General features: G+C 39.2%; 2 protein-coding genes and 1 long non-coding RNA gene across 4 annotated transcripts; 2 read left to right on the top strand and 1 right to left on the bottom strand.

Moving 5' to 3' along the window:
* Nucleotides 1-1141: 1141 nt before the first annotated feature.
* LOC148689578 (uncharacterized) lies at nt 1142-4197 on the top strand. Its single transcript, XR_015958353.1, has 3 exons — nt 1142-1775; nt 2463-2521; nt 3997-4197. It is a non-coding gene; the product is annotated as an uncharacterized LOC148689578 (long non-coding RNA).
* An 8562-nt stretch (nt 4198-12759) lies between these two features.
* LOC137708196 (uncharacterized) lies at nt 12760-14942 on the top strand. Its single transcript, XM_068447215.2, has 3 exons — nt 12760-13129; nt 13213-13628; nt 13716-14942. Exons 1-3 carry the CDS (start codon nt 12823-12825, stop codon nt 14886-14888), a joined length of 1896 nt encoding a protein of 631 aa, XP_068303316.2. The 5' UTR covers nt 12760-12822; the 3' UTR covers nt 14889-14942.
* Nucleotides 14943-15003: 61 nt separating this feature from the next.
* LOC137708195 (protein FAR1-RELATED SEQUENCE 5) lies at nt 15004-19283 on the bottom strand. 2 transcript variants are annotated; one of them, XM_068447213.2, is made up of 5 exons: nt 18994-19283; nt 16025-18265; nt 15660-15767; nt 15430-15531; nt 15004-15345 (listed from the first exon to the last, which is right to left on the bottom strand). In XM_068447213.2, the coding sequence occupies exons 2-5, from the start codon at nt 18260-18262 to the stop codon at nt 15283-15285; spliced, it is 2511 nt and encodes an 836-aa protein (XP_068303314.2). In that variant the 5' UTR covers nt 18263-18265; nt 18994-19283; the 3' UTR covers nt 15004-15282. The 2 variants fall into 2 exon arrangements, with proteins under 2 accessions (XP_068303314.2, XP_068303315.2); XM_068447214.2 differs by having other exon boundaries at nt 15660-15689; nt 18994-19185.
* Between the last annotated feature and the right edge of the window lie 3218 nt (nt 19284-22501).

Raw genomic sequence — 22501 nt, 5'->3', positions numbered from 1 at the left:
CCACTTTAGGTGGTTCCGACTCGTAGGTGACTCGCGATTATTCGCACAACCTTCACGTGATCGTAGCACTAGAGCGTATATATGTATTACACCCAGGCCTGTCGTACAGACCACTTTAGGTGGTTCCGACTCGTGGGCAGGTTCAGTTGTTGAGTTTGAGATTTGAGCTCTATATGCAGCCGTACAGGTCACGTTAGGTGACTCCGGCTGCCAGATTATATGTTATTGATATGAGTTATACCTGAGCACTTGGCATTTCATTATGAGGGTTCAACATGGCATATCCTTGAGCATGTTTGGCATATTTATACCTACGTATATATGTTTATTTTCTGGGAAGTATACAGGTTTTACGGCGAGGGGTTAGAAAGTATTTTACTATTGGTTTTCGAAAAGATTTGTTTTTGCCCACTCACACTTTTGTTTTGCGCCCCTCCAGGTTCTAGTTGCTTAGCAGGTTCGGTGGTTTCCCAGAGGGTTCTTCCGGCTTTTCTGACAGACACTCACCAGCGTAGGGTCACCTTCGGGTGTACTTTTGTCGCATCTTTTCTTTTGGACTGCTGTAGACTTGCTCTGAACTTGTGTCTCACTTACGCTAGCACTTGTTTTAGTACTTTGTATGCTAGTTTTTAAATTATTCGTACTTTTATATTTCTATTTCATTAGCTTCCGCACGTGCACATGGTTACGTCACCTCCGTGTGACGGCCAGCACGCCCTGATTTCGGTCGGGGTGTGTTAGTGTTGGTTATTTTGATGTAGTTTAAAAATAATGTTTATTTTGTTTCATTCCATAAATAATGTGAGTTATTTTGGTTCAATTTCAGAAATAGTGTCAGTTATTTTGTTGCAGTTCCAAAAATAGTTTGAGTTATTTTGCTGTAGTTTCAGAAATAGTATGTATTTTATTCTATTACAAAAATAATTTGAGTCATTTTGCTGTAGTTCCAGAAATAGTGTTTATTTGTTTAATTGACTTCAATTTTTAGAAATAGTGTGTGTGACAACCCGTTCCAAATTTTACGTTTTTATTTTATTTTAAAAGCGTGAATTTACTAAATTATCCTAGAGGCAAGGACTTTGACTTCCGTTGACCATCGACTTGAGAGATGTGGGACTTTTTCTTTAAGCATATCCTCGTAGTACTCTTTGGTACGAACGTATAGGCGAAAGCCGTTTGCGCGTCCGGATTATAACGGTATAGTTACGGACGTTCGAAATTGGTTATTCAAGGTTTAGTGTGTATTTAAATTAAACCCCCACTTTGTGGGAGAAGCCCAAAATCAGAAACGGAGGGAGGAAAGACAGAAAGAAAGAAAGAAAGAAAAAAAAAAAAAAAAAAAAAAAAAAGGGAAGAGAGCTTCCCGTGCACCCATACCCGCGCCACCACGAGACCATCTTCCAAGGCCGATTCCGGCCAACTCCGGTGGAGTTTTTCGATGCCACCACCACCATCTTGAAGCTCTCATTCCCCTCTACAAAACCCACCCAAGAACCACCTTGATTGACCATGGTATGAGGCGGTTTGAGGCCACGAAAGTTGACGAAAATCAATGGTGCTCCGGCCACCCTTTTCGATTTTCCGGCAAATCGGCAAAGCAATGGCCGATTACACCACTTGGGATTTGTAGCCCATCATCCCAGGAGCAAAACCCAACCAACCTTGACCCCGTTGGACCACCGTAGACGACGAATCGACGTCGGGAAGTTTTAGGCATCCGCCGGCTTCGTGGGCAAAATTGACCATCTTCCGTCCACTTTTGGACTTAGTGGCAGGTATGAAAGTTGCTCCACTCACTGAGATCTTCATTTCTGTGAAGTTTGAGAATTTTTGGAAATAGTTGGATTTTCCGGCGAGTCGGGGCGGCCGACCGCCACCCACGGCGGCGCGTGGCCAGTGGGCCGCCAATGCTATTTTTAGGCTATGTCAAATGTCTTGAATTCAGTTTTGTCATTTGAATGACGTAGGTTGATAGTTGGAACCTAAATTCGTTACGATACGTTACTTGATAAAAATGTGAATCGATGATCCGACCGTTGGATCGTCACCAAAATGGGATATATTATAATACGTAATATTTAAAGATTATAGGAATTTACAGATCGGGAATCCGACTTACGGATCTTCCTGAATTGGATTTGTAAGTTAGTAAAATAAATGTCCATGGCCACTTGTTTTAGGCAATTGGCGGAGATCTGACCGTTGGATCGTAATGAAATTTTAGTATGTTATTCTTGAAACATATTGTGGATCGTTGGGAGTTGAGGATTGGAAATCTGATATGCGGATCTTCCGGGTCAAGTTATACAGGGTTGTAAACCCTACCGTCGATCTTTGATCGACGGTTGACTTGTGGTCAATGGGTATCAAACTATTTTAGAATGTCGTTGAGGTTGTGTTTTATGTGAATTACGTACTCTTCGGATAAGAGTTCTGAGATGTGATTTGATAATTGGTCACAGGGACCAATCATTCAGGACGCCTCGATGTGTGCGCTAGAGAATCATAGCATGGACTCCAAGTAAGTGGATCTTTTCCTTTTTATCGTACATATTATTGAGAGTTCTATCGACACTTTTAAATTGATTAGGTATATTACTTTCATATATAATTATTGTGAATGCTTGAAGTACGATATGAACTACGAATGGCTTGATCCCTATTTAGGGTACGTAGGCAGTCTAACGAGACGTTAGATGCAGCCATAAAATATTTGAGACCAAAGCCTTACTTGGGAAATTGAGTAAGGCGAAGGAAATTGGTAAAGGCAAGTTTTAGTTTTATGAATTAGTTAGCTAAATTAGTGTTAATTGGGTCGTCATGGATAATTATCCCTGAAAATAAGTAGTTTGGGAGTAATGCGTTATTGATTGTACACTTCTCACTGTATTGTTTATAATTGAACATGCTACGACATGGTTGAGTATTAGATTGCATCATAGTATATCAATATGTATATTACTTGCATATAATTATTGGGAATGCTTTCAAGTGCAAAGGTGAACTCAGGACACCCTGGTAAGTTCAGGTGAGTTTATGGTACTAGTTGAATCGATTGCGTTATAGCACGACTACAGTTATGTGTTAGGCAACTTCGATACTGTCGTACTGGTTGCCATGAGTTACACATGTTATATTGAGATGCATTGAGAGCTCATAAACCTGCACCCCGGTGTTAGTGCTCCCGCCCGTGGCCAGGGCACAGTCCTTCACGTGATGTTCACCTCCCGCACCTTATGCTCACCTTGGATTCAAGGTAGGTGCACAGTCCTGTCGTACAGACCACTTTAGGTGGTTCCGACTCGTAGGCGACCCGCGATTATTCGCCCAGTCTTCACGTGATCGTAGCACTTGAGCTTATTTATTTACACCCAGTCCTGTCGTACAGACCACTTTAGGTGGTTCCGACTCGTGTGCAGGTATACTTATTGAGCTATATGCTAGCCAGGATTGATAAGATATAGATAAGTCGTACAGGTCACTATAGGTGACTCCGACTTATATGCTAGCCAGGATTGATAAGATATGGATAAGTCGTACAGGTCACTATAGGTGACTTCGACTTATATGCTAGCCAGGATTGATGAGATATGGATAAGTCGTACAGGTCACTATAGGTGACTCCGACTTATATGCTAGCCAGGATTGATAAGATATGGATAAGTCGTACAGGTCACTAGAGGTGACTCCGACTTATATGCTAGCCATGATTGATGAGATACGGATAAGTTGTACATGTCATTTTAGATGACTCTGACTGATATATCACTTTGTATTGATTTAGTTCATTTGGCCTACTTATTAATGTACGGTGGAGTTAATGGCAAACCGTGGTTTTGGTCATTTCTGAGTATGGTTTGGATATATGTATATATGTTGTACTGTCTTATGGAAAACGATACGGGTTTTACATTAGGGCATTACTTTTAGAGAGGTAATAACTTTGGGAAGCTTGGTTTTATTGCTTACTCACACCTTCTGTTTGGTGCCCTCCAGGTTTTAGCTGCTGAGTTCGTATTGACAACAATCTGTGGTGAATCTTAGTATTAATGGATATTTTTGAGGGTATGATTCTTACCCATACTACTGTACCTTACTTATGCTCTGACATCGCGTGTGAAAATGGGTTCGCTCCCACTCGTAGCGCACTCTGGTACTTAGACACTTTTAGATTCAAATTTATTCACTTTTTGTACACTATCACATTTTATGGCTTCGTCACCTTCCAGGTGTCGGTCAACACAGCTCGATTCAGGGTCCAAGTGGACTTTCTGGGTCGGGGTGTGTCAGTGTGGGTTATTTTGTTGTATTTTCAAAAATAGTGTGGGTTATTTTGCTATAGTTTAAAAAATAATGAGTTATTTTGTTGTAGTTCCATAAATAGTGTGAGTTATTTTGCTATAGTTTCAGAAATAATGAGTTATTTTGTTGTAGTTCCATAAATAGTGTGGGTTATATTAGTTCAATTTCAGAAATAATGTGAGTTATTCTGCTGTAGTTCCAGAAGTAGTATGACTTATTTTGCTGTAGTTCCAAAAATAGTGTGAGTTATTTTGGTTTAATTTCAGAAAGAGTGCAAGTATTTTGGTTCATTTCCAGAACTAGTGTGGGTTATTTTGTTGTAGCTCCAGAAATAATGTGAGTTATTTTGCTATAGTTTCAGAAATAGTGTGATTTTTTTTTACTGCAGTTCTGGAAATAGTGTGAGTTATTTTGGTTTAGTATCAGAAATATGGTGGGTTATTTTGGTTCAGTTTTAGAAATAGAAGCCACTGTTCATGTTTCTAATTTCCCTTTCCTCAGTTTAAGTAAACTTATTAAATGTTATATAAATAAATGTTTATTTACACTTAAAAAACAAACTATATTTGTATTATGAATTTGGGTTTATTATTTAACATCGAACATATAAATATTAGAATTTTAGAATTTTCTCTTTAGTATCTCAGTAATTTGATGGTATGATATGAAATGCAAACTTAAATGATTACGAGTTTGTAGTACTTTACAAAATATTTTTCTGAAGTCTGATGAATTTATAATAAAGTTTAAAAGAATTAATGATGTTTTTACACGTGAATAAAAAACATAGGCTGATATAAGACATCGCATCACACTCCCAATTTTTTTTTGTCGGCATGTGTATCACCTCCCAATTCATAAGTCCTTGAGTTAATAGGATGCTAGGTGGCGGAAGCTCATAGGATTACAATTACAAAAGAAGACTTTGTTTGTCACGTGGGAGAGAGAAAATAAGACTGAGGTTTCACGAAGACACATGGGAGACATAAGGGCAGAGAGATATTAAACGGAAAAGGCAGGGGCAAAATCGAAAAATTCAGTGTTTGGACCATTTTAATTGGACTGATTTGGTATTGGACTTTATCCAAATTATTAAATAAAGTTATTATCTGATTTTTTATTAACATTCAAAGTTTTCAAATCATTTTCATTAGTTTTTTTTAAAAAAATTTCTAGCCCCACCGTTGATATAATTGGACAAAGCAAAAATACTCAGCCCGCATGGGTCACGTTGAGTTATTTAAGATTCATGTTGGATAGCATACCTAACATTAGTTCGGTATCTTTTTCACAAATCACAAGCAAATGATCCTAATTAACGAGAAATTTTTAGGTGTTCCGGGTACACCAAAAAATTTTGGTGTACCCTCACTCATAATGGTGGACCCTACCCTCATTTTTTTTCCAATAAAATAATAAAATCAAATTTTAATGAGTGTGGGTACACCAAAACGGAACACCTAAAAATTTTCCCTAATTAACATGGCCTTAGCCTTAAGCCTTGTTTTGACAAGACAGAGACAGTTAAATGTCATTTCCAAGTTCTCACATGATTCTCGAGTAAAAGGTGCATGCTTTTTTTAAATCATTTTACAAAAAATTATTGTCAATATATAATATAATTGTCATTTATCTTTTCATCACATTAACTCTCGTTGGATAGTAACAATACTATCATGGCTGTTCGAGTGCGTGGAGAAATTCTTACATTTTAGGGGCTTCCCTGCTACGTTAATTAAGACACGAGCATGGACATCTTTCCATTTGGATCTCACACAAACTCATTTTAGTTGATCCGAATGCTGAAATTACACCTTTCTACCATTATAAATAAAGGTACAATGAAGTGAGATAACACACACCTTACAATTACACATTTATCTCTTTCTCTCTATGCCGCAACATCCCCTCTCACTATGTTATTTATAATGATTTAGTAAATTAGGCCTACAACACCTATGAATATATAAACATGCATTTGTTCTATTCTATTGAACTCACTAATAGTCATGGTCTTATTGGACATGCAAAATCTGAAAATATATCTCTCACCATAAAGATCGATCACAAAATGATTTGCAAAGTATATACCTTCAATTTTCCCGATTCTATTTTTCTTCTAGAAGCTTATAAATTGATTGAAGATAAGGAAACAGGAATAAAAATTAAACTACAATAAACAGGGTTAGAAATTGAGTGGAAAAGATAAATAAATTGCAATATCTAATAAATAGACTTTGGAGCTCAAACATTACGCGGTTGCGTGGTCATTTTATTTAATTATTAAGTTCACACTGAATGAAACTCCAAAGGAAGTTTCTCTATTGACTTAACCATGGAGTCGGGTCCATTTGCAGGACCTTCTTCAAGTCTCCTTTTCTTTTTCTTGTTTTTTGTTGCACCCATTTGCTTTGCAATACTCCATCAATTGACTTGTAGTCGTCAAGAAAGAGATTTCGTTTTGTTTTTGTTACAAAATGATAACTTTTTGCAACTTTTCTTCAATGTAACGTATTATCTAATTATATGGAACATGAATGACTAAAATTGAGAATAGAAGATTTAACAATTGTAAAAATCAAATCTAAAACAACAAAAAAAATTTATCCTACTAAGTGGTGCCAGCTGTATGAATCCTAGAACGCCACTACGCTCGATTTTGGGCCAAGTCTTCCATTAGCCCCTGTGCATGCAAATTTCCGCCGTCTTCTTCTTTACTGAAAATGCATCGACAAAATAATAACACATAAGATTAAGGCTAAAAGCCTCACGCGCTCACGATGAATGAAGGGAGGGCTTTGGCTAAAGAATCTCCGATGTTAAAGTTAGAATTTGAAAGAGAATGTGTTTAGGAATTTGTGCGTAGAGAATGGCTTAGAATTTTAATGGGAGAATAGGGCTATTTATAGGGGAGTGACCGGCCCTATTTGGAAAATAGGGGTTGGCCATATATGGTCAAATTGTGAGTGTAATTGCAAGATATTATGTAAAATAATATCTTGCAATTAACTTGGCAATTAAACCTAAATTGAATAGGAAAATTAGGAGTTACCTTTTGAATAAGGATTTGATGAGTGATGAGAGGGAATTGAATAAATAACATTTTGATCACCTTTGATTCTTCCTTGATTGAGTCGTTATTGTTTGTTGCATGCGCGTGAGAATTCCTGTGTGTCTTGAGGGTAATTTTGTCTTTTTATCCAAAAGTCCACGTGTTGCCTCCATATTTTCTTGATTATTTTTGGCTCCACAAATGCCCCCGCACTTGTGGGCTGCTAGCAGGAAAGGGCATCAGGTGTAGAGATCTTCCTTTGCTTTAGGAAACGTAAGATTGTTTCCTATTTTGATGCAGATTCCCACATTAATTGGAAATTAGATCATTCTAGTAAAGGGAAATAAATCACTTCTAAAGTCTATTTAAGTCTACCTTAAGTAGATTAAATCAACTTCAGAGAGCAATTTATTCTACCCTACAAGAGAGAGAAAAGCTAGAGGATATTTGTTCCCCTTTCTCTAGCAATTTTTTTTTTCACTTGTCTGTGCAAATGACTGTCATTCGTTGCTTTCTTCATCTGCACGCCGCACCAAGGTAAGAAAAAAAAATCAAATTTTCCTTGTCTTCGTAATTTTTGGAGCCCTGGGGCTTGAAATTTGGCTCGTCGGGGGTCAAGGATGTGTGAAAAGGTGGCTTGGAAAGACCATGGCACTGTTTGCCGTGGGTAACATGGTGTGGCGGCGGCTCGGCTTAGGCCGAGGGCTGGCGGCGCGAGCCTTGGGCTTGGATTGTGGTTGGGTTGGGCCAGGGCCCTGGGGTGCTTGGGTCTAGCTCGTTGTGTCTAGGCCCATGTTGGAGAGCGGAAGGGAAGCTCGAGCCTCATTCCTGAGCTAGCTTGTTGATGGCTGGGCTTCAACCCATAGGAGAAGTGAAAGAGTGAGAGAGGGAAGCGCGGGGGTGCCAGCCCCCTTCCAATTGGATTAGGCTGAGAGAGTTTGGACCAGGTAGTAGGGCCTGATGCGCTGGCATTTTTTTCTTTTTAACGATTCTTTCTCTCGTCTTTGTAGAATTTCTTGGAGCATGTTTTCTTCAAGCCACATGAGTAATGATGGTGTACCGCTGCTTGCTTTAAAATTAGCTTCGATGACTCGTTCAGAGATTTCCTTAAAACATATAGGAATGCCATTTTGTCTGGGGTGTATGTGAAGCATGTCAAGGAGGGTAGCAGCCATGAGCCATGTAATGGGCCTCGAAGAGCCATCAAGTTTCACCCTTACTACTTCATGTTAGAATTTACTTTTCCCATGTCGCATTTTTTCCAAGAAGTGCTTTGCTCCATGAAGCGTGCCCCTACTCAATGTTCTCCAAATATGGTCATTGTGATAGTGGGATTCCTCAACCTAGCCAATTCTTTGACTTGGGTCTAGCCATCAACGAATCCTAGTACTTTGGAGATAAGTGGAGAGTGGGAGTCTAATTCTTCCCTTGAGCTATAAGTTTCGACGATTTTCGTCACCGGTAAGTTAACTGCTTAGTTTTTAGGCTGTTTTGTGCTTTTGCTGAGTTGCTATCTAATTTGTTGCTTATCCTCCTTAGCTTATGTAGATTTGAAATTCGGCTCAACTCTCAAAACTTCTCTAGATATGAAGAAGGTGCATGTTGCTTTGGGTATCCTTGTTGAGTACCGTGAATGGCGCTGGCTACTTAGTCCTCTTCGCTAGGAGAAAGGTGGGATGTCTGCGAGAGATGAGATAAAGTGAATCAAGGCAGAGGCATTAGCTTTTTTGATCGCCGTTGTGGAGCTTATTGTGAATGAAGGTGGAAAGAAGAGATCTTCCCCGCCTGCTCAAGAAATGCCCCCTGAGGAAAAGTTAAAGACTTCTTCCATTGTTCGTGAGGGGTCTGCCTGTTGCCAATAGGCTTGTGATTTACTTGACTTCTTCCAAGGAGAAAAAAGATAGGGTTGCTAGATCCGAGCTAGTGATGTCTGCTATGCTAAAGGTGGCTAGTACGATTATTGATAGGATTGCTCAGCGTAGATGTTCCATCATGCCCCCAGTGCCGTTTATGCCAAGACGTTCATTGGGAGCTAAGTTTGGTTTATCTTCGGAGATGCTTGCTATTATGAAGGTGGACTCGCAGCTAAAGTGGTGCCAATGCATGTTCCTTTACTAAGGCTGGTTCGCCTGCTGAGAAAGAGGAGAATGTTTGCATGGGCAGTTATGAGAAATCCACCAAGCCTGTTTCTGGAGAGGCTGCTGAGATCTGTACGCTTTTGAAGCCAGATCTACTCAAAGACATGGACACGTGTGTCAAGCTTGTTGATGGCGTTAAAGGGGTTATTTGCCCAAGTTCTTTTGCGAAGCATACGACCAAATGTAGAAAGACTGCTCTACTTGCTATGATGCAGAAAAGGTCAGACTTCTTCTTGATCAAGCGGTAGGATGAATACTCCTTGGTGAAAACCAAAGAAAGCTCATTGAAATTCCAGATGGATTATGGTGGTAAGGTGTGGAACCAACATAAGTAGGTCATCTTTTACAGAGCCTCACTTTGTAAAATGGTGGCGAATATCTTGCACATAAAAGCGTCGTTGTTCTGGTAAATGACCATTGTGCTTCAGTAGTGCTTCAGATGTCTTTTCGGGTTACCATTTCATTTGAAAGATGTGAAATGTGGCATGCTGAACTTGCATGGACGCTCTGCCTGCTCAATCTCGTCTGTGAAAGATGACCTACTTATGTTGGTCATGTCCCGTTGTAATGCTTTGTCAGTGACCTCGTTGCATTGGAAATTGCACAATTGCTCAGTCATGAGCCTCTCTACTTTTTTGAATTTAACTTTGTTGGGGGTAATGAAAACTCTCGGCTGCCCCCAGTCGTGACCTACGGGTTTAAGTTGCTATTCCATATGTTCGGCTCTTCTATGTCGCGGCTGCGGTGCATGTGGTATGTTCCTAACAGGCAAGCGAATTTCTCGCAGACTACCAGTTGAACTTGACCTAGATTTAGTGATTGCTTCTCTCTGTCCATCGTGCTGCCTACTCCGATGTGAGGTGGAGGAAGCTCCTTGCGGGCCTAGCCATGAATGAACACTTTGCTTGGAAGGTTGCTCATGTTGATTATTAAAGTGTGGCCCCAACCGTGAATGTATGCTCGTCCATGGGCCTAGTCGATAGTACATACTCCTCTGCGCGCTAAGACGAGAGTATACATTATCGCAAATACTTAGTTGGGAATGTACACTGCCAGAACACTCGGTTAGTGACTGGTCGAGTGGTTGCTTGCTAGGACGCTGCTGGAGAGGTTCGTCGCTTGCCCTTGTCCTACTTCGGGACACCTCATCTGGGGCATATTGCATCTCGGTACGCTGCAAGAGCTGATTCACAAAGGCGCTTGTCAACTCTATGACTTGTCGAGACAAGTGTTGTTCGCCATTTGGGTTGAAAGAGCTTGGACGGTATATGTTTCCTTGAGTAGTGGAAGTGTAATGGACTCTGGGCGTGAAATTTGAATTGGGATATGTCAAATTTACAGAGAAATGGGGTGAAAATACCCCCGGTTTAATCGTCGATCTAGAAATCTGAAGTGGGGACCGTTAAACCTCTCTTGGACCGGTTTGGGCTACTGTGAGGGCCACTGGAGTGAGCCAGACCTTAGGTTGAACCTCGAAAACGGGTTGGGTCACAGACACGAGTCGAACTGTGGGCGTAAGCTGGATCGCTGAAGCGTATGGGCGTTAGGCTCCCTTTGACGACGTCCTAGGCCTACGGCTCTTGGGTCGCTGCCTTAGCAGCTGCGGTTGTAGCTTAGGCCTGCTTGCGCTGAGCCGTGCTAGGCTCCTTTGTGGCACGAGCTTGGGCTCATTGCTGCAAGGTGGCATGGGCTTGAGCTTGCGGCTTCAAGGTGATGTTTTCACCGTGGGCTTGGGTCTCACTATGAGCTACCATAGTGGCTGCTACCGTGGTGGTTGCTGTTGGCATAGTCACAGTGGTGCCCTGTGGGGTGATGCAGCTTCACTCGTCGTCACGTTGAGCCTCGTGGATCATCATGGTGGGGCTATGCGTTGATCTCCATCACTTTGTCTAAATCCTTGAACGTAGGAAGTTCCTATTGTTGTGGTTTCCGAATTTCTAGTCATTGTACTTTTCTTTTACGTTTATTCAAAAAACGTTATAAAAAATTCTAAGAATAAGAACGTACGAAAAATCTACAAATGAACAAGAAATGGAAAACTTTGAATGCAAAAGTCTTCTTTGAGCGTGAATCAAGACTCTTAATGAAAGCACCAATTTGTGGATGCAAATTTCCGCCATCTTCTCCTTTGACGAAAATGCACCTACAAAATAATAACACCAAAGATTAAGGCCAAAAGCCTCATGCACCCACGATGAATTTGGGGCGGTGTGTTGGGGCTTTGGCCGAAGAATCTCTGATGCCAAAGTTAGAATTTGAAAGATAATGTGTTTAGAAGTTTGTGGGTTTGGAGTGATCGGCCCTATTTGGAAAATAGGGGTTGGCCATATATGGTCAAATTGTGAGTGTAATTGCAAAATATTATGTGGAATAATATCTTACAATTAGCTTGACAATTAAAACTAAATTGAATAGGCAAATTTGGAATTACGTTTTGAATAAGGAATTGATGAGTAGTGAAAGAGAGGGATTTCAATAAATACCATTTTGATCACCTTTGACTCTTCCTTGATTGAGTCGTTATTGTCCGTTGCATGGGCGTGGGAATCCCGATGTGCTTCGAGGGTAATTTTGTCTTTTTAACCCAAAAGTCCACGTGTCGCCTCCATAATTTTCTTGATTATTTTTGGCTTCACAGCCCCCAGTACTCCATGTCTTTTCTTCGAGTCTCTTTCTAAGTCTTCCTAGATCTTCATCTGCCCCTTTTGTCTTGAGCCTCAATCTCGTAATCCTATCTTCCAACTAGAGCATATATAGGTCTTCAGTTCACATGAACAAATCACCTGATTTTCTCTCATCTTATCCTCAACTATGGCCATTCCTACTTTACAGATATCCTCGTTCTCAATCTTGTCATTTCTCGCATGCCCACATCTAACGAAGCATTCTCATATCCGCTACACTTTTTTTGCACGTGTTGATGCTTAAGCATCCAACATTTTGTGCTATACAACATTGCTGGCCTATAAAAATTTTCCTTGAGCTTCAGACGCATACGTCGGTTGCAAAACACAACCGATGTGCCATTAGACGCTATGTAGAATTGAAGTGGGAATGCGTTTGTAAGTATTATCATCTTTTCCAACACGAATTTTCTTTGAAGATACAAGGACAACTTAATGTAGGGACACAATTTATATCCTTTATCAATTTGTCAGCGTTTACCAACTTTTGTGTGATCCCTCATGCCCCAGTAGCTGCGGTAAACTTTCGAAGCATCTTCCTTTTCTTGTCTTTTCTCTAGACCTAGTTGCTTTTAAGTACGTTGGGTACCTGCTACAATTCTCAAACAAAGAAAGAAAATTGGAGTTCGAATCTTACAAAGTTGCAATGAGTTTGTTCAAAAACAAAGAGCCAATGGAGGGAAACGACGCATTTATCACCACGTCTCAGATTCCGGATAACTTGAGAGGGTTGCAACTTACAACCTTGGAAACTCAAAAGGTCTATATGGCTTGTCGAACGGGGAACGCTCAAGCCTTAAAGCTTTTACTAGATGCCAATCCCGGATTATCTAGTACGCTGAACACGAAAGACAAGAGTGCACTGTCCTTGGCCTTAGTCAACGAGTCTGGGATGCTAGGGTTAGGGAAAGATCAAACATGTATCCATGTGGCTGTGTCTGGTGGACATATTGGTAAGTATCAAAATTCTCTCTTTCGAATTTAATTTGTTTTTTGGTACAATTTCTTAACCGAGTTTAGCTAATCTTTTATGCAGATGTTGTCAAAGAGTTGCTAAGAGTCTGTCCTGAGCTTGCTCATGTGGTTGATGAGAATGGAAATTCGCCGTTGCACTATGCGTCTTGCAAAGGGCACAGGGAGATGACGGGGATGCTGCTGAGGATTGATCCGAAACTTGCGCAGGAGTACAATAACAACGGACACACGCCATTGCATTTGGCAGTAATAAACTACAAAGTTTCAGTCCTTCAAGTGTTTGTCTCTACGGCTAAACCGTCATTCCAAATTGTCACGAAATCTGGTGAGACGGTATTTCACTTAGCTGTGAGATACGGCCAACATGATGCTCTGATGTACTTGACTCATGTCTGCGATGACACCGAGTTCTTTGATTGTCGGGATCTTCATGGTAACACCATCTTGCATCTTGCAGTTTCTGAAGCACAACATAAGGTGAGATATCAATGTTCATCAAACAAAGTTAGTGAATTTTGATCAGAAATATATGAGTTTAACTTGTTGATACTTCTTTTGCCGCAGATAGCAGAGTACCTAATCAACAAGAAAAGAACAGACGTCAATTATCAGAACCATAAAGGGTTGACAGCACTTGACGTCCTCAACGAGGCCAAGGACAGTGTGGAAAACATGCGTCTTCGAGCTATGCTCATAAGCGCGGGAGGGGAAACAAGGATTGAGTTGTTATCTCATACACCGAGAGTAGAAACAGCCGGATCTCAACCAACGGAAGTCCTTGAAAACATGCCAAAAAGAGCGCAATTTGTTAAAGAGCATGAACTTCATCTGTCCATTATAGATGAAGTAGCTTCCACTGCCTCCAAGACCCCATGTAGTTCATCACCACCAACTAGGAAGTCATCTAGTTTGCCATCACCCCAATCGAGCAAGTCATCGCCAAAACTGCCGTCACCGCATTCCAGCAAGTCATCGCCAAAACTGCCATCACCGCATTCCAGCAAGTCATCGCCTCAACATTCAGGTGGAGACGGATTGGATTATCAAACACAAAAGCCAGAGTTGTTGCCAACCATCGTGAGACAACAACACAAATACCCTAGCAAAAGGCATCAGTCGGAGTTTGATATTTTCCACAACCCCCGTAGGAGGCATCATAAGGTATATTCCGAGGCACTGCAAAATGCCCGCAACACTATAACGCTCGTTGCCATTCTGATTGCAACAGTTACTTTTACTGCTGGTATCAGCCCCCCTGGCGGAGTCTATCAGGAGGAACGGATGAAGGGAAAGTCAATAGCGGGCAAAACGAGTGCTTATAAGGTCTTTGCAATAAGCAATTACCTTGCGCTGTTCACGTCACTCTCCATCGTGGTTGTTCTCGTCAGTATCATCCCCTATCGGAGAAAGCCATTGATAAGACTACTGTCGTTTGCCCACAAGGTCATGTGGGCAGCTGTGGCGTTCATGGCAACAGCTTTTGTTGCAGCAACATGGGTGATCATGCCGCATAGCCAGAAAATAGAAATGGTGCTTGTAGTTCTACTGGCTGTAAGCATTGGCACGCTTGGAACAGTTTTTATTGGTGTCGTTGTAAAGCTCGTTGATCACTGGCTGCGAAAATCAAAATGGCGAAAAGAAAGAAGAGAAAGAGTGGTGGATATTGAGGACCCTGAAACGGGAAGCCACAACTCAGATGTTGAGAGCACCTACAATCAAGGATATCACTCATACTGAATGTTTTCACCTCCACACCTTCAAAGAATTGATATGAACATCTAGTTTTCGTTATCATATATTCTAACCTACAGTAATCTTGACGCCGTGTCTAGCTCCGCAAGCTCGTACAATGTTGTATCCGAATTTGTTCCAAGTACATTCTCACCCAAACACCAGAAACATAGGAAAATTCAAGCCAATATATCCATTAATACAACTTAAAAGAGTAAAAGAGCATGAACTAAAAAACTTACGCGACTTCTACTGCTCCAATTTTCAGTATATGCGGCACAAAATCTCTAGATACGACATGTTACTCTTTCACATTATGCACAAAACTATGGTTGATATCCCAAGCAGCTGTACATACAAAATCCATGAAACCCGTCAACTATTGGCATTCATTACGTGCTCAATTTCCTGACTCTTTGCCTCCATTACTTTGCGAACAGTGATTATGATGCCTCGAAGGTTCCTACAAAATATTTCAACAGAAGTTTTAATGTAACAAAAATTTAGATCAAACGACATTCAACATTTCTATACTTATACCAGTTACCTGACATAGTTGAGTGAAATGCATGTTATTGAGGAAACTTGGAGTTGCGCCAAAAGTTTTACTTGAATATGACACTTGGTTTCCATTATCAACATACGACCCCTATCAATAGCACATGAGAATGTTTTTGTAAGGAATTAAGACATCGGATTTTTGTACAATGATGAAGGAATAAAACTGAAAAAAAAATTAAGGTAAATAATATTCCATAATTCTTCCATTTAAGTTACCTGACGATGTTGAGTGAAAGGCGGAGTACCCTGCAAATTGACAGTTGCACTTGCATCAAATCTATGACTTGGTAATGATACTTGGGTTCTAGCTCCAACAGAGGATCCCTACATATTAAATATGCAGATGACATGAAAAAAAAAAATGAAGACATAAGTATAAAAATGTAAAAAGAAGTACATTATTCCCACGTGAGCCAATATTTATGCTTACTAAGAATATCGTACTTTAGTTACTTCAAACATTGGAAATTCATGTCCAATAACCAGTTTCTCTTTTAAATTGTCACAAAAAGGAAGGAAGCATAAGCAAACAAAATAATTGTAATTAGTTTAATCTATTCAATAAATTTCGGAACAAGTACCTCTAACAGCCAATGTCTTGCTGCATATTGTGTGCCTTTGGTTGGTGGTATATGCTTCTGAGTTTCCGCAGGCTCTGTCAGTCTACTACATGGGCATTTCGCTGTATGCTTTCTTTTAACTCCACGTTCTTTTGTTATTTCACAATCGTTGTGCTTTACCATTTTCACCTGCTTAGTTCCACCACTTTCTCCAACTAAAGCTTCGCCTTCTGAATTTTTATGAACAGGTACATTATCTAGGCCAAGATTTTTCTTCATTTCCTCTAAACTTTTAAGCAACTGAACTGACCAATCGTGTGCACATGCAGTTAACCTCTCATCTTCTGCTGCAAGAGATGCTATCTCACGAAAATTATGGCACAAATGGCTATAACGCTTCCCAGGAGACTCCCTTGGATTGTTGCTAGTTTCAATTCCATGGAAACTAGTGAGGCTCCTATCCCTTGCACCTCTTGTCCAGCGCTTCAATATGTAATCAGGTGGGATTGTTTTCACATTCTTCTTATCTAGCACTTTCAATGCATGAGAACATAAAATCCCAACAAAAGTTAACTTCATGCAACTACAATTAACTGCTTGTGTTGAACCATCATATTTAACCAAATGCTCATGAGATCTATAAGATACTTTGTATTCACTTGTCGTCCCAGACTTACCAATTTTATAGACACTGCAATTAAGAATTCCCATGTACTCTTTTTCAAAGAGTCTAAAAACTTCTGGGGTATAAACCTCCACAGCACGCTCTAACATCTCCACATTAATCACTGGTGAAGGTACGGTCTGCATCATCTTGAAATCAGCTTGTAATTCCTTATCTCGTCGATCTGCCAAAATATTCTCAAAATGTTCAAAGAAGCACAAGAGATCATGACTTGGCATCAAGTGTTTTTTCAACACATTGGTGATACTTTCCTTGTGTTGTATACTCATCAAGTCTGCAGTGAAAGTGTGTCGTTCATACACCAATGCCCATTTTTCCCTCACTTCATATATTTCTTTTAACCAATTATCCTCCTTGAGATCATAATTTTCAAGCATATCATTCCATGCAGAAAGCCATGCATCTTTATCCTCATATTCATATACACACTTGCTAAGATCACAAGCAAATTGCTTTGATGCATGAAACACGTGGCTTAAATTCTTGGCAGCTTTCTGGTAAATATGCCAAGCACATAACCGATGGTTAGCTTCAGGAAAAACTTCTAATATTGCCTCTGCCATTGCAGCAGATTGGTCTGTAAGTATTGTCTTCGGTTGCTTCCCAGACATTGCTGCAAGAAAAGTCTCAAACAGCCACTTAAAAGAGTCTCTGCTATCATCATATAGTAAAGCTGCACCAAAAACTACAATTTGTTTATGATGATTAACCCCAATCAATGGTGCAAATGGCCTACCATATTCGTTTATCTGATAAGTGGTATCAAAACAAACAACATCACCAAAGGCTTTATAATCACAAACGGAACGTGCATCTGCCCAAAATATATTTGTGATCCTATCATCCTCATCAAGCTGCACTGAATAAAAACAAGATGAGTTATCTTCACGCATATTTTGAAAGTATTGCAATATGGCCCCAGCATCTCCCTTTTCCATTTTTAACTTCCGCTTTCTCTGTAGGTAATTTCGATAATCGTTATCCCCGGAACCAAGATTCTCTTGCCCCTCAACTTCTCTACTCACTAGTTCCACTGTTTCTTTTATTGGTGACCTTGATTTTTCCCCGTCAGCAACATGTCCCTTTTGAGCTCTAGATAAACAACGATTAACCTTTAGCATGTGTTTCATGGGTGCTTTAATCAAATCATGATTATGACTTGCATTAAACGATATAATCTTAAACTTTCCAGTTTTCATGAGTAAACAAACCATATGCGCTTCACAGCCAACCCTTGAACTTGGTAAAGAATAAGTTATACTCTCACACCGTTTATTATCCTTTCTCCGGTGACCTTGTTTTGAACAAACATAAGTTACCCTTGATACAAGACCCATCTTATTTGTCTTTCTATGATGCTTCCTCACATCAAAACCGTGTTTTGCACCATACTTGACATAAGCTACATATGCACTATCATGAGAACTGAACTCGATTCCAAGTTTGAGATCTTCAGTCATCTCTTCAACTTTATCTGGATCATTAGATCTCAAAGAAGATCCGTTACCTTGCAAATCCACTTCTTCGCCACTTAACGACTCGCTACTTAACCTTGTGCAGTCATTTTTCTCCATAACCTAAATGTTAATTAATTAGAACGATATCAACCAACAGAAATTCTCCATACACAATAATACTCTGACTATGTCAAATTTCGATACGAATACTTCAATGTTAATCAAAATCCACCTTCTAGTGAATTCAATTCAGGCCTTTTCCATTAAGCGAATTAACAGCAATGCAGAACCAAGTAAATATATAAATAAAACACCAGATACAGAACCACCCAAAGATTTAGAGTTTGTTTGGAAATGTTTTTTAAATAACTGAAAACCCTTTTGCTGAAAATGTTTTTGAAACCAATCCTTAATAAAATTTCAAGTAAATCCTAGAAAAGCATTTTAAGTGCTTTCAGCAAGAAACACATATCTAGTACTTATTCCAAAAAGCACTTATAATGCTTTTAAACCCTAAATCAATTCCACCGAAAGCGGTTTCAGTCATTTTAAAATGATTTTCAAACAAGCCCTTAAACACTTACTATATTATCAAAAATCACACATTACAGTGAAATGCATAGTTGGTAGTAATAAAATTAATCTAAAAATGAAAAAAAGCTTGAATCTTTACATATATATAGAATTGTGAGTGTTATAATTTACAATAAAACAAAGTAAAATTAATCTAAAAAATGAAAGAACGAGCTCAACTTGTTCATACCCCAATTTCCAATTGCGTTCGCCCCCACAAACTTCACCCACAGAAATCCAATGAAGGTTGTAGAAAAATGATTCGATAAAATTACCTTCAAAAACGACGAGTCGGCTATGGGTGATGCAATTGCAATGAAGTCGTTGCGGTCGCCGGTCGTCGGTTTCCGATCTCCGGCCGTCGGAAACGCAGGGGCGGGAGTTGCTGTGTTTGGGGCTGACTTCACCTACAGGCTACAGGTACGAAAGGAGCGAAGCGAGCCTACTGAGTTTCTGATTTTTTTTTTTTTTCATTTTTTTAGGCTTTGGGATGAAAAATGAAAACAGAAAACAAAAAGAAGACACGTGTCGTAGAAAAAGTAAATCAAGACAGGTGTTAGGATATGAGTTGTTGATTACTAAAACATTGTCTATATACAGCCACAGCTGATTATATTTTTCATTGATACTGCATAATTCTTTCTTGGACTTTTTTATAACCAATTAGTAAATTTTGTGTATAATGTGCGTATTATACACGTACTTATGTATATTTTTTTTTAAATTTTTTTGTTTTTCTGACATGTCTTAGTGGTTTGTTAAGGCCCACATCTTTTTAAAATACTACTTACATACTTTAATATAAATTATTTGGACACAATTTTAATAATAACATAAAATTTATTCTAAATGCATCTTGACATATTACTGAAAAATTAAAAATATCAATATTAAAATTTTGAAAATAAAATATATTTTTGCAAATATTCTGAATTATACATGTATGTATTTTTCACATACTATATCATTCTTGCATTTTACTAACTATAGATAGAAGTGAAAACAAATTAAAATAATTTTTAATTTTTAGTTTTAATTTTGTGGATTTCTTTTAAATCTCTTTCCACTATCCTCCTCCACCATTCAACATCTCTCATTTCTCTAATGGGTTTCCCCTTCATACCTAACACAAAAATAAACAATAAATTAAAAACAGTTGGGAAACTAATTATAAAAGTGGGTGAGAGAGGACGGATGACAGATAAAGAAGAGCTCAAGTGTATTAGAATTGTATTTTCACCCCCTTGCCTTGTACCTTTATTTATTGATGGGGGATCTATCCTCCATGAGGCTACTTGTGACAACCCGTCCTTAATTCTATGATTTTATAAATTTTAAAAGTGTGAATTTACAAAAATGCCCCTAGAGGTAAGGATTTTGACTTCTATTGACCATTGTTTAAAGAGACGTATGAATCATTCTTTTAGTGTATTTGCATAGTACTCATTGCTACGAACTCGTTGGCTCGAGCGAAATCGAATTCGGGACTATGAAGGAGATTTTAAAAGTCTTATCCTTCCTTATCTCTGTCAAGTTCAAACTATGAGCACCGAACCCAAACATGAAGCTTGCACTGCACAATGGCCATTGCCATTATTCATCATCTTCTCCAACAAGTTCTCGTTGATTCCAACCAAGGTAAGCCTCGGGAACACTCTATTTCCCTTCCTTTTCGATGTTTGTGGAAGATCTTAAGGTTTTAAACTTGTTTCGGTAGGGTTCGGTGACTGAAATGACAAAATGAAGTTTTTCCAGATTTCTGGAAAATCTGACAGTGGCCATCAGGCCACTTATAGGCCGTTCCCCTGGTCAACTCCGACCACGATTGGACCTCAAATTGGTATAAACCTCTTCCCCACATTCCTAGCTTGTAGTTGGCTTTTGAATCATTGCATTTGGTTGAGATTTGAGCACATTTTGAGATCTGAAAGTTAGCCTAAAAACCTACAAAAAATCTGGGATTCACGATGAAGGCACGTGTGGCGCGCGTGGTGGTGGCATGTGAGGCACGTGTAGCGCGTGGCTGCCAGTGTAGCCACCTTGTGGTGGCGCGTGGAGAAACCCGAGGTCCCTTCTTAGGTTCCTCGACATGCCAAACCCAAATCCGCCCTTCGTTTTCCGAAATTAAGACAGGTGTTCGGATGTGAGTTGTTGATTACTAAAGCATTGTCTATATACAGCCACAACTGATATAATTTTCCTTGATACTGCATAATTCTTTTTTGAACTTTTTATAAGTATAGTTAGTAAATTTTGTGTATAATGTGCATATTATACACGTACTTATGTATTTTTTAAAACTTTTTTTGTTTTTCTGACATGTCTTAGTGGCTTGTTAAGGTCCACGTCTTTTTAAAATATGATACACGTACTTACATACTTTAATATAAATTATTTGGACACAATTTTAATAATAACATAAAATTTATTCTAAATGCATCTTGACATATTACTAAAAAAAATAAAATAAATCAATATTAAAATTTTGAAAATAAAATATATTTTTGCAAATATTCTGAATTATACATGTATGTATTTTTCACATACTATATCATTTCTGCATTTTACTAACTATAGATAGAGGTGAAAACAAATTAAAATAATTTTTATAGTTTTCATTTTGTGGATTTCTTTTAAATCTCTTTCCACTGTCCACCTCCACCATTCAACATCTCTCATTTCTCTCATGGGTTTCCCCTTCATACCTAACACAAAAATAAACAATAAATAAAAAATGGTTGGGAAACTAATTATAAAAGTGGGTGAGAAATGACGGATGACAGATAGAGAAGAGCTCAAGTGTATTAGAATTGTACTTTCATCCCCTAGCTTTGCACCTTTATTTATTCTAATAATGATGGATTTTCTTGCCTTACAGCATCCCAATGGGGGATCTATCCTCCATGAGGCTACTTGTGATAACCCGTCCTTAATTCTACGTTTTTATAAATTTTTAAAGTGTAAATTTACAAAAATGCCCATAGAGGCAAGGATTTTGACTTCTGTTGACCATTGTTTTAGTGTAGTTGCGTACTACTCATCGCTACGAACTCGTTGGCGCAAGTGGAATCGAATTCGGGGCTATGAAGGAGATTTTAAAAATTTACAAAGTTGAAGGGCATTTTGGTAAAATCACAATTCTAGATATTTGACCCTTAGTTATTTATTATTTTCAAATAAAAATGTTTGTTTTGTGGGTCCCACACCCACTCCTCTCCCTCATCCCGTGTCTCTTATTCTTTACCTCATTTTTGGGCAAAGTCTATATCTCTTTCTTCTAATACTCTCATCCCTCACCTTTCAATCATTTCGAACTCTCTACCCTCTCTATACAGCCTATGCCGAGGACCAAACAACCACCATATCATCACTCCATCATCTCCGGCGAGATGGCCACTATCACAACCATGCTCGAGGACACTCTCTTCTCCTCTCTTTCGTCTCTGTTTCCTACTTTATCTCTCTAAAATTGTCTCACCTCAAACTCTCTCTACACTCCCCGTGCACAGTGTTAACCATTGCTACTTGACCATTCCGGCGAGTTAGACCATTAGACCACCACCGCGTCTTATCCTTCCTTATCTCAATCAAGTTCAAACTGTGAACACCGAACCCAAACATGGAGCTTGCACTGCACAGTGGCCATTGCCACTATTCATCATCTTTTCCGATGATTTCTCGTTGATTCTGACCAAGGTAAGCCTGGGGAACACTTTTTTTCCCTTCCTTTTCAATATCTGTGGAAGATCTTAGAGTTTTAGACTTGTTTCGGTAGGGTTTGAT

The sequence above is a fragment of the Pyrus communis genome, chromosome 17 (genome assembly GCF_041283825.1).
Source record: "Pyrus communis isolate YQ-2024b chromosome 17, ASM4128382v1, whole genome shotgun sequence".
Classification (NCBI taxonomy): domain Eukaryota; kingdom Viridiplantae; phylum Streptophyta; class Magnoliopsida; order Rosales; family Rosaceae; genus Pyrus; species Pyrus communis.
This window is presented reverse-complemented; position numbering and strand designations above follow the sequence as displayed.

Bases quoted from the DNA above. Each gene is read 5' to 3' on its own strand.
- LOC137708196 (XM_068447215.2), top strand. From the start codon at position 12,823: ATGAGTTTGTTCAAAAACAAAGAGCCAATGGAGGGAAACGACGCATTT. The intron at 13,130-13,212 runs GTAAGTATCAAA...TCTTTTATGCAG, and splicing joins TGTGTCTGGTGGACATATTG to ATGTTGTCAAAGAGTTGCTA. The intron at 13,629-13,715 runs GTGAGATATCAA...CTTTTGCCGCAG, and splicing joins TTTCTGAAGCACAACATAAG to ATAGCAGAGTACCTAATCAA.
- LOC137708195 (XM_068447213.2), bottom strand. From the start codon at position 18,262: ATGGAGAAAAATGACTGCACAAGGTTAAGTAGCGAGTCGTTAAGTGGC. The intron at 15,768-16,024 runs GTACTTGTTCCG...TTTAATATGTAG, and splicing joins CAAGACATTGGCTGTTAGAG to GGATCCTCTGTTGGAGCTAG. The intron at 15,532-15,659 runs GTAACTTAAATG...TGCTATTGATAG, and splicing joins CTTTCACTCAACATCGTCAG to GGGTCGTATGTTGATAATGG.